This window comes from Leopardus geoffroyi, chromosome D3 (assembly GCF_018350155.1).
Source record: "Leopardus geoffroyi isolate Oge1 chromosome D3, O.geoffroyi_Oge1_pat1.0, whole genome shotgun sequence".
In the NCBI taxonomy this organism is placed as follows: Eukaryota; Metazoa; Chordata; class Mammalia; order Carnivora; family Felidae; genus Leopardus; species Leopardus geoffroyi.
In genome coordinates this window covers 33,769,163-33,785,448 of record NC_059339.1, presented here as the reverse complement: position 1 = coordinate 33,785,448, position 16,286 = coordinate 33,769,163, and the positions used below count along the sequence as shown (strand labels likewise).

The 16,286-nt window shown below is 43.3% G+C and overlaps 1 protein-coding gene across 1 annotated transcript in view; it reads right to left on the bottom strand.

Moving 5' to 3' along the window:
- LOC123587471 (piezo-type mechanosensitive ion channel component 2-like) overlaps window positions 1-13,194 on the bottom strand; it is a 38,420-nt gene extending 25,226 nt beyond the window's left edge. The window contains exons 1-7 of the mRNA XM_045457284.1: window positions 13,139-13,194; window positions 11,713-11,880; window positions 8,836-9,231; window positions 8,260-8,518; window positions 4,992-5,174; window positions 2,035-2,287; window positions 673-805 (exon numbers count right to left, since the gene is read on the bottom strand). Coding sequence (XP_045313240.1) covers window positions 673-805; window positions 2,035-2,287; window positions 4,992-5,174; window positions 8,260-8,518; window positions 8,836-9,231; window positions 11,713-11,880; window positions 13,139-13,194 — 1,448 coding nt within the window. The remainder of the gene's footprint in view (window positions 1-672; window positions 806-2,034; window positions 2,288-4,991; window positions 5,175-8,259; window positions 8,519-8,835; window positions 9,232-11,712; window positions 11,881-13,138) is intronic.
- Window positions 13,195-16,286: the final 3,092 nt, after the last annotated feature.

Below are 16,286 nucleotides of genomic sequence, written 5' to 3'. Positions count from 1 at the left end.
GGAGGGTTGGGCAAAAGGGTGAAGGGGGTCAAAGCATACAAAGTCCAGTTAGAAAGTTAGTCCTGGGTGCACAGCATGGTGACTGCAGTTAATAATCCTGCACTTTACATTTCATTAAAAAAATTTTTTTTAAGTTTGTTTATTTTGAGAGACAGAGAGAGCAGAGGAGGGGCAGAGAGAGAGAGGGAGAGAGAGAAACCCAAGCAGGCTCCATGCTGTCAGCGAGGAGCCTGATGTGGGGCCTGAACTCATGAGCCGTGAGATCATGACCTGAGCCAAAACCAAGAGTCAGACGCTTAACCAACTGAGCCACCTAGGTGCCCTGTGTACTTCACATTACAAAGCTGCTAGGAGAGTAAATCTTAAAAGGTCTCATCATAAGAAAAAATCTGTAACTACAGGTGGTGATGAATGTTGACTATTGTGATCATCCCACAACGTATACATCTATCAAATCATTATATTGTATGCCTGAACTTAATTTATATGTCAATTACATCTCCATTAAGAACAATATAATAACAAGTCATTTTCTTATGCCTTAAGCAGATGATGTTTGTGATATGAGAGGTAACTTCGCTGCTCTGCACCCCTGGTTTACATGAAATAATTGATATCAGCTCCCTGACCCTAAAATAAAACACCCCACACCAAGTGTCTTCATGGACTCACTTCTTTATGGTAAATGCTTTTGCTTTGATTAAATGTTCTTGAAGCTTTTCCATATAAAGTTCCCTTTTACTTTTCTGCTTGATGCTCAAAACACTGCTTCCTTTTTGACTGCTGTTTCGGGTGCTTGTGCTGCCTAGAGACAGAAAAAAACCCAAGATGTGCTGAGTTACAGGTTTGTTGACATAAACACCACAGAAGCCCTGGAACCCACAGAGCAGAGGATGGCCTGAAGCAGATTGAGAGGGTGACTATATACGATGGACTGTAAGAATAGTGACTGGGGATTTGCAATCTGCAGTTTCAACTCTGCCTCCACAGTGAAATGTATTTGGGTTTCTACACCCAACACTGTCTCCTTCTGGGGTTGTTATGCCATCTTTTTTTTTTTTAAAGTTTATTTATTTATTTTGAGGGAGAGAGAGAGAGAGAGGGAGCTCAAGCAGGGGCGGGGCAGAGAAAGGGCACAAGAGAGAATCCTGAGCAGGCTCCATTCTACCAGTGCAGAGCCTGACATGGGGCTCAAACCCATGAACCCAGAGATCAAGACCTGAGCCGAAACCAAGAGTTGGATGCTTAACAGACTGAGCCACCCAGGCGCCCCTGTTATATGATCTTTATTCCAGGAAGAAATAGATTGGAAGAATAGTTTTTATCGTGCTAAATGGGGTCCCAGGTTGTGGGTTTTCCAGATTGGGTCCATGCCCCATGCCTTTCTCATGTCCAGATTTCTCTAACTGTAAAACGAATATGGATGACTGCTGGTGCCTGCCTGAAAAGTGTATTCTGAAGATGAATACACGGGTGTTTGGAAAGCTTCAGGCAGGAGCACTATAAATACAAAAACCCAATTTCTCCAAGAGTGGAAACTGGAGAGCTTATCTGTCTGCTGATAATATCCAACTATTTAGTTAGAAATTAACTAGCTTAGGGAATAAATAGGTGGTTTTGCTAAAAGTTTCCACTGATAAAATTTAAAAATATTTTCAAAATAAATTGTGATTTGTAGCATTCTGGACACACCCTGAAATATCTCATATTTCTGGATATGATTTAAAAATTAGCATGTGCCCAGCACTTACTATACGAGGCAGTGTGCTGGCCACTTTTCACAATGACCCCAAATCCTCGTCCTGGGAAGGAATCAGATGTTTTAAAGAACAATATGGCTGCCCCAGGTCACACAGTTGAGCTACGAACTGAACTTGAGTCTGTGATGTCAAAGCACTTTCTTCTCACATCACCACATCTGTCTCCTTGAGAGCACCCCGTAAACGCCCCTGCCCAAGACCCAGACCCACTGGCACCGGAACAACCAGAAAACTCAGAAGTTTTTCCAGCCTAAGGAAATCATGTGACAGATACCTCTTTTGGACCTATTGGAAGAAAAGCTGGATCTGGGGGATATCTGGGAGCTACTGCCCGATCGCTTCCTCCGGATGGCCGTGGGCTGCTCCGGGAAGGACACGTGCACCGACTCTGCTGAAGCGGCCAGGTTGATGGATTTCAGAGAATCAGAGGAGGCTCTCCTGCCACGACTGAGGGACAACTCATCATCCGACTCTTCCTTGTCTGTGCCACTGTCGGTGATGTCATCTTCATCCCATAAGCCGTGGCACTGAGAAAGCATAAGGGACAACTCAGACAGCCATTCCCGGTGAGGTAGCATCGCATCCCCCACGATTAGAAAGCCAAATGTGAAACATCGTGACTGTGGCTGTGATATTGCATCATAAAACTGACATATGCTAGATAGTTAGAATTTAACTTTTCTCACAAAAAAGAAAGAAAGAAAAAGAAGAAAGAAAGAAAGAAAGAAAGAAAGAAAGAAAGAAAGAGAAAGAAAGAAAGAAAGAGAAAGAAAGAAAGAAGAAAGAAAGAAAGAAAGAAAGAAAGAAAGAAAGAAAGAGGAAGGATAGAGGGAGGGAGGAAGGAAGGAAGGAAGGAGAGAAGGAAGGAGAGAAGGAAAGAAGGAAGGAAGCAGGGTGGGGGATGGGAGGAGGGAGGAAAAAAATAATGAAAAAGAAAACAGATATATACGGGAGGCGACGGGAACTAATGAACCCTATGGAGGTGCTCCTTTCACTGTGTCTACGTAAGACACATCACCACAATGTATACACTTTAAATATATTACAATTATTTTTGTCACTCATACTGCAATAAAGCAGAAAAAGGATTGGAAAATGAAGGGACTCTAGGAAAGCTTATTATCTAGATGTTTATGATAGTCCCAGAGAGCGGGGACGGGCTGGTGCAGATCATGAGTTTGGCTAACTAATTGACATGGATGCAGATCATGTCTGGCAGATGGAGTAAAGGCGAAGTTATAATCAGTTAACTCGTTCCTGAGGGAAAGCACTTTCTAGAACATATTTCTCTGTGTTTACAAGTAGCATTTTAAATATCAGTGGGTGAATTTAGCCCCACCGTCCATGTTCACCAAATACCTACACTTGAATACAAATGCTATGTCTCCCTGAACATCCCCGGTAAGCTGTGAACCGCTGCATCACCCACGGCTGGGTCAGGAACAGAGCTGCAAATACTCTACTCAAAAAATGGCCCACATATGAGACAGAGATTGTGATGCACTCTGTAGAGCCTGCATTTTGCTTCAAAGAAATGGGCAAAAGGGGCTGGTAGGACAGCAGGAGGAGGGATAGTAGGAGAGGCTGAGAAAAACCAGGGGTCTTGCTGGTGCAAGAGGTTACCTGGACCGCAAGTCCACCTTACAAAGACCTTGCTGCCATTTCTTGAAGCTCCCCCGTGAGCCCACTGCCTCCTGAGTGCCCGGACTGCCAGGCTATGCATTTATTCCCCAGGAGCTCACCCAGTCCTCCCTCTGACACATGCTGTAGAGGATAAGAGCTCCAGTCCAATTTGCCAAAATTCAGTTGGTCAAAAAACAACTTGGGAGCATGATCAACTCATTAAAAGACAATGTCACCTAATACACAGATTATTCTTTTATTTTGAATTTTTTAAAGTTTATTTATTTATTTTGAGGTGGGGAGGGGCAGAGAGAAGGGGAGAGAGAAAATCTGAAGCAGGCTTCATGCCCAGTGTGGAGCCTGACTCCACTGACTGGGAGTGGGGCATGATCCCATAAACCATGAGATCATGATCTGCACCAAAATCAAGAGTCTGACACTTCACTGACTGAGCCACCCAGGCATCCCTATTCTTAAATATTAATAGGTATATTATTTCAAAAAGAAAAGTCAGTGGATGCATTCTTGAAAACATAACAAACATTCTAGATTTTCCTAATGGGATTTTCCAACTTATATTGATTTCTTTTCAATCATTTTTTTTCTTTTAAATCGTTTTAAAAGTTGTTTTCTCTTTGGCCAACATTGGAACATGTTTAGATTCTTTTACTACTTTCATAGTAGTGTATTTGTTAGTGAATTCTTCCAATTATTTATAAGATCTATAGCAATTCATACCAAATAGGATAGTTTTAACCACATTTGAAATTTCCACGTAGTTTGAACTGTTTGGTTTCCTAGATTTCCAAAGCTGTAGGGTAGTTTTGTCTCCTTATGAAAAGATTTGTTATTCTAAAAACGATTTTTCATATCATTAGCCAAAATTTCAGCATAAGAGTACCTCAAATACATTCACCATAGATATGAAATTTTCTAAGAAACCAGAGTAAGTATATCAATAGGAAACGCCAAAATTTTGTTTATTCTATGCTTTAAATATTCAACTGTAGCTGCTAAACCACTGAAATATTAATGAGAAGGCAGCAAAATGCCTAAAGGTTTATATATACATTTTTTAAATGATGTGAAAAAGGATACAAGTTGCAAGAGAGTTGTGAAGTGACCAAATTTATACAATCATGTCTTTTTTTTTTTTAAACGGAGGTGTAGTTGACATACAACATACTACCACCATGTCTTAAATGCAGGAATTTAAACCTCAATTTCTAGAACTGAAAACATAATGTTAACACATTTGTTAATATATTCATAACAAGAATTAGTAAACTGCATGAATTCAGGTAATTTATCAGAAGAACTAGAAAATTCAGGCAAACTCAGTTTTGGCTAAGTGGTTTCCTTGGATAACATACCTTTGCAAGGTTATGCATTTTCTCTAACACAATTCCCACAAATATGGATTAATTATGATATGTTCATAATAGAAGTAGAAATATGGGGGCATTCTCTTCCAAGTTTGTTACAGTTTCCCTTATTGAGCCCCATATGCCTTGGCCTCATCGCCAATCGTAATGTTCAGGTTCTCCAGGAGTATCACACGGGGCTGCAATGATCAACATGACCCGGTTAAGTGTTAACGTGCAGTACCTTCAAAATGGACCGATGGAAGAAAAGAGCCAAGAGCTGAATGAGATCATAAAGGACATAGCCTTCTTTCTTCTCCACTCCTATGATATTCGGTGGGTGGAAAGGTTTATCTTTGTTCAATTCCACGTTCTTGTTCCAGGGAAAGAAGCCAAATTGGAAGAAATACTTGACCACAATTGCCACCTACATGCAGATGATGGAAATAAAAAAAAAAAAATCACTCCTTTTAAGAATGGTTCTACATGAAAAATAGTGATATAAAAGCTAAGAAAAAGATCATTTCACAGTTTTGGTGATAAGATCACACACAATGATGTGGAAAAATAACATTATCATTCGTACATGGACTTTAGACCAAGAGCAATATCTTACTGCTGCCAGGGCAGGACTGCAGATACATCAGAGCCGGCCAGGTTACTCACGGCACCTACTTATGATTTTTTCTATTTTTCAGGACTTGGCTAGTTTATACTAATTTAATAAGGTTTAATTACTCAGCTATTAAGATATGGTAACGAGGACAAACTTGAACAAAAAGAATTCTATATTTTACATATTGCTTTCATTTGTAATCTTCCTGAGCATCTCAGGCAGTTTTGATGCCTATTTTCATTTTCCTCTGACCTCTTTGTTCTCACCGTTAAAACAAATTTTTTTTAATGTTTTATTTTTGAGAGGCAGAGGGGGTAGAGCGTGAGTGGGGGAGGGGCGGAGACAGAGGGAGATGCAGATTCTGAAGCAGGCTCCAGGCTCTGCACTGTCAGCAGAGTCCGATGCAGGGCTCGAACCCACGAACCGCGAGCTCATGACCTGTGCCGAAGTCAGATACTTAACCGACTGAGCCACCCAGGTGCCCCTGTTCTCAACATTTCGTTGCTCCCTGGAAGTTCTCCTCAAGAAGAAATAAAAAGAAATAAAAACTTGCCGGTTGTGGTGACTAGTTAAGGGTACAAATGTTGGGGAGAAGCGGTCTGTGACAAAGACACATGAGAAAATTGACAGGCCTCATCTAAACATCCCTCTGACAGCTGGGTCACTGGGAGTTAATTGCAATTCATGCAATTCATCCATAAAAAATATTTTTCGAAGTCCTCTTCCGACCTAGAGTCACTTTACCCTCCTCCCGTCTCTCTCCTTCTTATAGCCAAGCTTCCGCAAAGAACAGTCCTGTGTTTCTTACCATGCTGAGCAGCACTGCCACAAACGGATGCCAGAGCCGATACCTGAAGACTATCTTTGCCTCTTTCCTTCTCACTCGCACCCCCAACCCGTTTGGGTCACTTACTAAAACTTCTCATTTACCCCATTCATCTTCAGCCTCGTGGCCATTGCGTCAGTTCACATCCCATGACCTCTCACCGTCTTTTCAAATACTTTCATACCAAGGGGAGAAAGTCCTGAGCATACACCCTGTTGACATTCCCAAGAGCCTACTACCGTGCTGTCCACTCACGGCCTGCCTCCCAGCCATCACAAGCCATGTGTCATTCTGGGCACACGTCAGAGTGTCTATACCTTTGTTTGACCCTTTGCTTTTTGTGCTTTGATGACCTTACACTCATCCGTTAAGACTCAGTTCTAAGTTGTCTTCTACTGAGAAGATGCTATGATGGCCTCTCTCCACACCACCCAGGCTGCACGAGGCACAGACCATATCCGTATTTCTTGTATGCTCTCTAATGCGGTTTTGTGTTGTACTGTAGGGCAATTCTTTGTTTACATCCTATGTGTTCACCATATTGGTTTGTGAGCCATTGAGAAACAGAAACAACTTTTTTTTTTTAAAGTTTTTTTTATTAAATTTATTGTCCTCTTCTTATGCTTGGCATAGTTCCTGGGTTTTGGTGCATAGTCTAACTTGTAGAGTGAATTAACATCACCTTAATCTTCTACTTCCTCCCTTCTTGGTGTGACAGAGAAAATGGGGAGCCCCAATTTAACCTAACTAGGAAGATTTCATTTTATGATGAAATAACGTAAGTAGCTCTTGTTCCCTTCTCTAAATTTTTAGAGAATTTCCTTCTTCCTTCACTTCTACATTAGAAACTCCCTTCCTTCGCTTCCAGGTTAGAAACTCCCTCACCTCTGTACAGAGGTGGTACAGAGAATGGACCCATTCCCCAAAGAGGGGGTCATTTATGTCCCGGATCACAAAGTTTATGTGATGGAAGTAAGACTTAAAAATAATTATTTTGGCAGAATCGTGACAGACAGTCTACTTAAAGTGATAGCTAGGTAGTTGGCTTTCCACCTTTTATAAGTATTTAATTATATTTAAGTAATTACTATGGAAATAAGATACATGATACTTTACACTGATACTTTTGAGATGCTTTGATAAAAGCTTTGCTTTATTTTACTGGTGAATTACCTATAAACCTACAAAATTTCTGGAATCTCAACGTACATCCATCATGAATTCCATCCTTTAAGAAGCAACTACAGTACCAATGTTAGGGAAAACTTTCCTTTATGAGCCAGGTAAGAAAATTCGCCTTCTTCAAAGACCTCAGAACACAAAGAACTACAATAACCCAAGGAAAAAAAGGCTATTGAGCCTCCCTTTTAATTCCCAATTTTATCGTTGTCATGGGAGTTTGTGACATTGCATATATTTGATGGGGAAGGATGGAAAAACAGGTTCGTATAATTGGGAAGAGTGTCTCCTGTTCCCTCACACGTGATGAAAATGAAATGGTAATTTACCCTCGTGTTATTCAGATTTTTAGGTAGGTGCTTATGTGACTTTGTGTTTTTGTGTGTTGAAACTGGCTTTAAGCTTAAAAATGGGAAATATGCATGTTGTATCAAACTATATTCAAGTTGCTTACTGTGTTGTTTAATTCAGCATCCATTCACTGCACATCCACTGGCACGAGACACTAATTTCTGCATAAATAACACATTATTTCATAAATAACACATTATGTCCTATGATTAGGTTCATATCATAGGACAGACGACCAGATTTCAAAAGCCTCCCCCATCACTTGCCAGTTGGGAGGCCTGGGTCGGTTATTTCATCTCGCTAAAGCTGTTTCCTTATATGTTAAACCAAACGATACTGGTGCCTATCTTGGTGTGGTGTGACCTGTCAAAAGACATGTACAATCGCCAGCACTAAATAACTGTTAGTTAATAGTCATTTGCCTATCTAAGAACATCCATTTACTTGAATGTCCTGCGTGAAACTGTCTGGGAGACAGGGCTGGCCTGCCTCGAGTGAATGCCGGAGGCGATTTATTAGCAATTCCCACTCGAGGCTTACCTCTGTGTAGACAATGGCCATCATCCAGAATCGTCTACTGGGCCTGGGCACAGACAGCATGGCCCAGAGGAAGATCAGAATGGGAAGCACAAGGGTGATCATGGAAGCAGAGACCATGTGGTTGAGGATGATCCCAAAATAACACACCATTTCTGAGCGGGCCACCAGAGTGTTGTACATGGCATAGAACAACAGCAAGAACCGGGGTTGGCCAACGTAGAATTTTTCGGACTCTTCCAGCTCGTCATCATGGAACATCCTGTTCAAATAAACAACATGAGAATAAACTCGTCTTCATTTCTCCAAATCACTGATTTCTGCTTTGCATGATCCCTCTTGTCCCTCCCCTCCTTCCCATGTGGCCAGAGTTCTGGCGGAGTCAACCTAATAGCCTACTGGAGGAAGAAATATGTGCACAAGCGTCTATCACGGACAGCTTTGGCTAGTTCTGTGCTTCACGACGGGAGCACTGAACATTGGGTCTGTTTGCTCTGAATGTCCAGGTGGACGGTTGTCCACGGGAGTTTGTCTACCCACAACCTGCGGAACACCCCCCCACCCGCCCAGCACTCTTACTTGTTCAGCAGCAGCTCACTGGCCGTCAGCTCGTGAGTCAGGGGCGGTAAGATGCTGGACTCGAGCCTGTCTGAGCGGCTCTCGTCAGGGCTCACGGCCATGTGGCTCTGGCCTGCAGAGTCGTCCCGTGAGCAGAAGGACAGGCGCTCGAAGCTGACCGCCTTGCTGTAGGAGGGAGGCGCCTCCACGTCCCCATCCTCGGTGGAGTAGTGCGGCAGCTCGGCATCTGGGGTGAGGCCGGCTTCCGAGGCCTCCTCCGGCCCCAAGTCCGCGGCCTCCTCCCCTCCCTGGTCGGCGTCTTTGGCCACCGCCTCGTCATCCTGCTCGGCCTCCACCTCCGCTATGGTTTCCGTGGTCCCCTGGCGCGAGTACAGCATGGTGCACTGCGTGGGCTCGCTGTCGGGAGAGAGGGAGGGCACACACCCCGCTCTTAGCATCCTCCCGATTCTCGAGACACCTTCCCAACACTCCCCAATACAAACGTCAAGGCGGGCGAGAAAATTACCACCCCGTTCCCTCCCCCGCCCCCACCACCCCGCCCCCGGCATTCCATCCACCTGCTTTGTTCCTTCAGAGTATTCATGTCTGGTCTGCAGAGACTGCAAACAGCAGCCTCAAAATGCAAAAGCCCACAGTGCACGCGCACGGTTGAGACCCTGAACAAGTCACATGACATGGCTCAGACGTTGCTAAAGCCACCTATGCACAGAGGTTGTCTAAATCGTATCAAGATTTGCAGCCATGGTTTCCAGTGTTTCTTTTCAAATGGAGACAGCATAGCATACCTACCACTATATTAAAGGATGGTGCCTATGGAGACAAAACTTTGCCGGTTTGGGTCCGTGGGTGTTGGCCAGGAGGTACTCTACTCCCAATTCTACGTAATGGGAGTTACCTCCTACCCATAAAGGTAGGATAGGAATGAGAAAATATTGGCTAAATTAAACAACCTGCATGCTTTATGGAAAAAATGCCTCATTTCTTGGATATCTGTTCCTCCTCCCTATTTTTCCATCCTTTACCTCTTTCTTACTGGTGCTTATTACATGTGACTGAATTTTCACCATCTCTCTGGCTCCCAACATTCCCCGCTGGGTTCTTTGTGTTGCACATGGGAAGGCCTGCCATTTTGTCCTCCCCAGTGCTATGGACCCTCTCCAGTGCTATGGATCCTGCAGGCTGCACCCTATGATAGCAGGATCACTTGCTATCTCTGTCCCCGATGACTGCAACTTATCTTTTCTACTTGTTCCCCATGGAGTATTCATTCTCCCTAAGCTTCCCTACTTATCTCCACCCTCTAGTTTTGGCAACCTGACCATCTCTCTTGTACCTCTCCTTCTCTGTCCTTTATCTCCTAACTTTCCCTGCCATGTCTGTGTAGGCGACTTTGGAAATGAAAATACAGCAGCCATAACAGTGAAATTCATGGCCTGCCTGTTTTTATTGTCTACCCCAGCCCCTGAAGGGCAGAAAGGCAAAAATGTTTTGGAGATGTGGAATCTGGTAGATAGAGGACCATACTATGTTAGACTCTGAAATTGTACTGTTATCTGAATGGCATACGGTGAGCAGCTTGGGCCCATAAACACAGAGATTCTTAAATATACAGGTCGTACCCACTTTTCTTGTCATGGACGACAGTAGACATGTCAATAAGTGAGTGGATCGGTGGATGGATGGATGGATGGACAGATGAACAGGCCTTGGCAGAGCCCTTCATGGCATCCTGAGACCGAAGAACATTTACGTGAACCCTCAGTGCCCACTCATGTGTTTATGTTCCCAGGACCTTGGACTTCAGTACGGGACGTCGCATAGAAAGCTCTTGGAATGCCAAGGCAAACTGGGTATTTTTCTAGGATTTACCTCCTAGGAAGGCCATGAAATTGATCACCCCAGGCAATTTTCAGAACAGTGGAGCCAACCCCACATCAAGTCTAACTTCTAGCTGGACTCTAACCAATTACAAGCACGTTCTTTATGCTTTTGGATCAGGTCTGGCCCTGAAGGGAGTCAACGAGTCCTGGTACCTTCAGGACTCAACCGAGTGCAATGGAAGAGAATAAGTTAACACCCCTCTGATTTACCACCGTGCACGGTCAAAACTGAAATTTGTCTTGGTTCGGGTGATTTTTCTGGTGTCACGAGAAGCGCAATGCAGCTGATGTTTCTGTGCCCCCGTGGACCATTCAAAAAGGCAATTCCACAAAGAGCTTTGGGACTGTATGTCAATCATTTCATTTCTAAATGAGTATTGTCTTACGGTAGGACTTAATGAGAAAACTCAAGCCCAAAGCAGTAAGTTCCAGGTGGCAAAGGCTCTATATTCTACCGCACGATAATGTTCTTTATAAAAGCCAATGGTAAAGTATATTCTAAGTTCTGTAGATTTGGTCTTATCCACTAAAAACGACTCCTTGTGGCAGATTTTAATTTTTTTTTCTTCTATTGCATGTCTCTTTTGATGAAATCATGAGAAAAAGTCTTTTATATTTCCTGGCCCATTTTCCTCTGTGAGGACTGCCCACATGAGCTCTCCATCAAGGAGGGAGCATGCTTATCTCTTTACACCTAGGAAGTGGAAAATACTTACAAAATGGAGGACAACGTTTGTAATAAGGATTTTTAAGAAACTCCTAACAGACAAAAACCAAAGAGCGGTTAGTGTAAGAGAATGCTGTCCTGGGAGTGACCAGTCATGTCCCAGAATGAGCGGCGGTTATGCTTTTGGTCAGTCATGCAAATTCTTAAAATGAAAATTAAGAAACCAAAACCAAAACCAAACGGACATCACAAGAGCTTATGTTTGCAATGACACGAAGGGGGAAAAGTGGTAACGTGAGGGAAAAAACAAAGCATGCACGAGTTAAGCACCTTGATGCTAAACTGCCACTGTCAGCTGATGAGGAGGACATATCCATGCTGAACATTTTACGAAGCCTAGGTCGAGCACGCTCACTTGTTTTAGGAACAGTTTCTGGTCCATCTAAATCATCAAGGGTAGACTGCCTTGAGAACAGCACGGTTGCTTCAGTGTAGCACCTAGCAGCACAAACAGTTACAGAGACACAGTGTTAAAACACCAGCGGTACATCAGTTTACACACGGCTCAACTGACCAACACACGGTCATGCAGCAAATCACACACGACACCAATATTACGGACAATGAGCGCCACAGCGGGGCTCAAGGATAGGGAAGGACGTGTTTGGCCGGACGAGAAAACACAGCAGTACTATGTTTTTATAAAAGTATCCCGGCTGGCAATAAATCACGAAACGTCACTCTCTGGGTGGGACAGGGAAATAGAAGAATTACAAGTCCCAATATTTCTTTCGCAGAGCGGAATTTGTACTTCATGACTTTGTAGCTGAGTTTGGTTTTGTTTTTAAATTAGAGAAGATATGTTTTATTTGGAGCTCCCAATCCTGAGTTCATTGAAACCATTTGGTAACCAAATGGCTTAAGCAGAAATACCTGCTTGGGTAATATTTATATAGACATTTCATTTTTAGAAAAAACGTAACGGTCTCCAAGATGAGAGAGGGAGCGAGGCTCAGAAATGACCATGACAAACTGAATTATCCACCCCATTTTCTGAGTGGTATTCAGTGAAGCCAAACTAGATGCCTTGCGTGTGAAAGAGATGCTGGTTTGATCTGCAACCAGATATAAACCAACATCGGAAAAAAGAAAAAGAAAAAGAAAGAAAGAAAGAAAATGGTACAAAGAAAACAACAGAGGAAGTCTAGCAATGGCAGGGTCATTTTGTCTGTTAACTTCTCATTTTGCCTAATGAATTTTTTCTTCTGGATCACGTTTTAGGTCTTGGCAGATGTTATTTAGGGCGAGAACCCATGGGCTAAAATCCTCACTTCTTGTTACCCCACGGAGCGACACTGGGGGAGAGAAGGCTGGTTGATTCAGGACTGAGGACTGCGTGAGCAACTGAGGAAGAAGCAGACAGAGTTATGACGTGGGCAGAATTTCAGTGCTGACATACAGTTTAGCCCAAAGGGGTACAGGCACCCGACGAACCTATGCAGGAGACTACTGGAATGAAGAATCTTCTAGCCTGAGCACTAATGACCTGGCCGACCCAGCGGGACAGGACTTTGTGACACAGGATGGCTGATCCCCTGGCCGAACACCATTATCATGTGAGTGACTGAGGCCTACTGTGTGCCCAGCCCACACAGCCAGATGTGCTCAGTCAGACATTGTGAGGCAGCAATGGAAACCATTCAGGAAGTGACAACGTCCAGGGCTCAGGGAGCGTAGGGATATCTGCGTCACTCACTCGCGGAACCAGTTAAAGGGCTTTTCAGGTTCCGAGAGCTGTGGCACCAAGCCCATGAGTGCTCGGTGGGGCCCCTCTGCAGTGCATGTAACATGCTGTGCGTGTGGTCAAGATGCAGGGCAGTGACAGAGGAGAGTTGGGGAACAACCAGATGGTCTCTAATAAGGCCATAGCGACTGTTTTTTTTTTTTTTTTTTAAAAGGCCCCAACTCCTCTAGATATCACCAAATCCTTTATACAATGAGGAGAGGAGGACAAGATCGAGTAGAAACGCACTGGCCAAGTGCAGTGAGGGCTGGGCTCAAGTCCCCACGCTGACATGAACTGGCTCTGGGGGTTTAGAGAAATTCATTCTCCTCTCTGAGGTCTCCCTCTCTCTCTCTCTCTCTCTCTCTCTCTCTCTCTCAGAATCAGAAGAGGTTTCATTATGATGAAAATAACTACAGATATTATTGCTTATTTGATAAAGTTGTTCGGTAGAAATTTTTGACTTTAAGTTTATAGAATTGATAACATATAACCCGTTCTCTCTCATTTATAAGATGAGGGAAATGGATCTTTGAACTTCTGTATTTAATTTTCTAGTTTTAGGGGTGCACCCTTACCGCCATTTAGGGGTTAGCATGCAGGCAAAAAGATACCGTGTGCCCTCTCCTGTGGCCCTGCTCAGATTTTCTGCGTGGGAACCACTGTTCTAATCCCAACGTCGGCTTCATCTTGTTAATTCCTGGGTCCGCTGTCACACTGGCTGACCCTCAGACCCCACACCATCCCACCCAGTTTGGTTACTTGGAGTGTGACCAATCTGTCGTCCAATCCAGGGCACTTTAAAAGTGAAAGGGAAGATTGGGTGCTTTCTGATAACTGGCCCAGATGACAAAGGTGAAAGGGACAGTTGCTGTCACCTCCCTGATCAGCCCACACCTTTTAGGTGACACATTTCAAGTGACGACCACTCCTTTGGTATCTAGGAATGCTCTTTAGAATGTCATCTAACGCTTCTTGCAGCCATTTAAAATAATTTATTTTCGAGGAATGTAGACGATATCTGATTTCAGGAAACAACCATTAAAATAAGTGCCGTTTTACAGCCGGATTTGAAGGAAATCGTGACTTTTGCAATAAGTCAAGGGAATAGAAAGTCATTTGTTAGGTTTTTATCCCAATCCCATCTGCAGTACGCCCAAAGGCGAAAACGGGTGACGTGGAAGCCAGAGCACGTGTGGCAGGTGCGACAGCCCCATCCAGGCTGGGTCCTCTGCACGGGAGGGGGGGGGGCCATGTGCAGCCCCACTGGGGGACGATGCTAGACCCTGTCTAATGACACAGGTGTCTCAGAGTGACCTTCCACTCGGAATCCCTTCTAGGGAAGATTCCTGCCTTTCTAGTAATCAGCATGGCTTCCAGCAGACTTCAGTGTAGACAAATTTTGTCTGCAGATTGGATAGTTTCCTAAAGCAAAAAAACCAGAAGGGGAGGTCAGCCACTAAGAAAAGGGCAGGTATGTTAACTCATTTATTAACAACATAATGACCTCTACTGCGCCTCCCCTTTCTTTAGGTTGAAATAAAAAGTAAAAAATACATTAGGAACGAATTGTAATTCTTTTTTTTATGTTTTTCTTTTAGAGAGAGAGCGAGTGGGGAGAGGGACAGAGGGACAGCGAGAGAGAGAGAGAGAGAGAGAGAGAGAGAATCTTAGGCAGGCTGCACACTCAGTGCGGAGCCCAACACGGGGCTCAATCCCACGATCCTGGCATCACGACCTGAACCGAAATCAAGAGTCGGATGCTTAAGCAACTGAGCCACCCTGGTACCCCAGGAACTAATTTCAAAGGTACTCGTTTTCTACTACTAAATTTATTGGCTGATTGACTGGTTTTAAGTTTGGAGGATATTTTGTCAGTCTTTGTTAAAAAGCAATCAATGGATTTAAATAATTCCTACCTCATGGTTCTTAATCACGGGAAAGGTTTTACACTTGTAATCTTGGGTCCAACTTAAAGGTAGTTTACTTGATTTCATTTTGATCAATCTTCTTCTTCCTTTTTTTAATCCCTCTTATGTTGTGATTTATAATATTAAGTTGATTTCTTAACTGGGCATGTTGTCAATTATTATGCAGTTACAAGTTACTAATACAGGCATCACATGTTTATTTTATGGACAACTCGTTGTCAGTCTACTCTCTAATTCTCTTTGATTTATTTGATTCAGTTTGGTTCCTGAGCAGCTATTTTCCAGCCAGGCCAGAAAGCCTGTAAAACCCTCAAAAATTTATGGAAAAAAAAATTATATTTCTGGGTAGTTTTCCCCTTTGGGAGATAGTACATAGCTTTATGAAACTTCAAAAGAAAAGCGGTTCATGAAAAATAATGTTGCCAATTACTAGCAGTGTCATTGCAAATTATTGAGGGAAAGTTATTCCATCCATTCTCCTTTTTACTTGCCAAGCTTAGGGACCCAGGTAACAACAGCAACAACAACACCCTCTGTATTATGAAACTAGGCAAGGGAAGAGGTTAAAAAAACGTTCATTAGAAAAAAATAAGTCTTATTATGGGCATTATTATTATTATTATTTAAGAACAGATGCAAATAAATATGCAATAACCACATTATATACCCTGGGCGGATGTTAAGTGTATTCTTCGCTATGTGGGAGGAAATCATCCCAGTTGAATATGAACATGACTTTCTGTTAAGTTAACCAGAGCTGACTGAAGCCTTTTATTCTGGAATGCAGATAAGGGAAAACGGGTTTGCGTCAGACCCAGTGTGCAATACAGAGCAGCGCTGTCCGAAGCTGAATGCAGCGGGGCATTTGTACATGGTATGCAATAACTCACTGACTAAGATGTATCTTGAGAAGTATACATCTTACCATTCTCCTTTTTTTTTTTTTTTTTAAACCAGTTGTTTGGTCTTGAATAGGTTACAGAGTGTGTGGATCTGGAAACTGTGTGATCCCCCGGGGGCCTTCGTTGACCCCTCTCACTAGAAAGTAGCATCTGTCAGCATCTTGAATATTCACTACCTTCAAACAAATCTTGCCTCCCCCTGCCTCCCTGTTGACACACTGTATAGTTTTGTACCCACGCTCATGCAGGCTTTATTTCTTATTATGGGAATAGCTACCACGAAGTAAC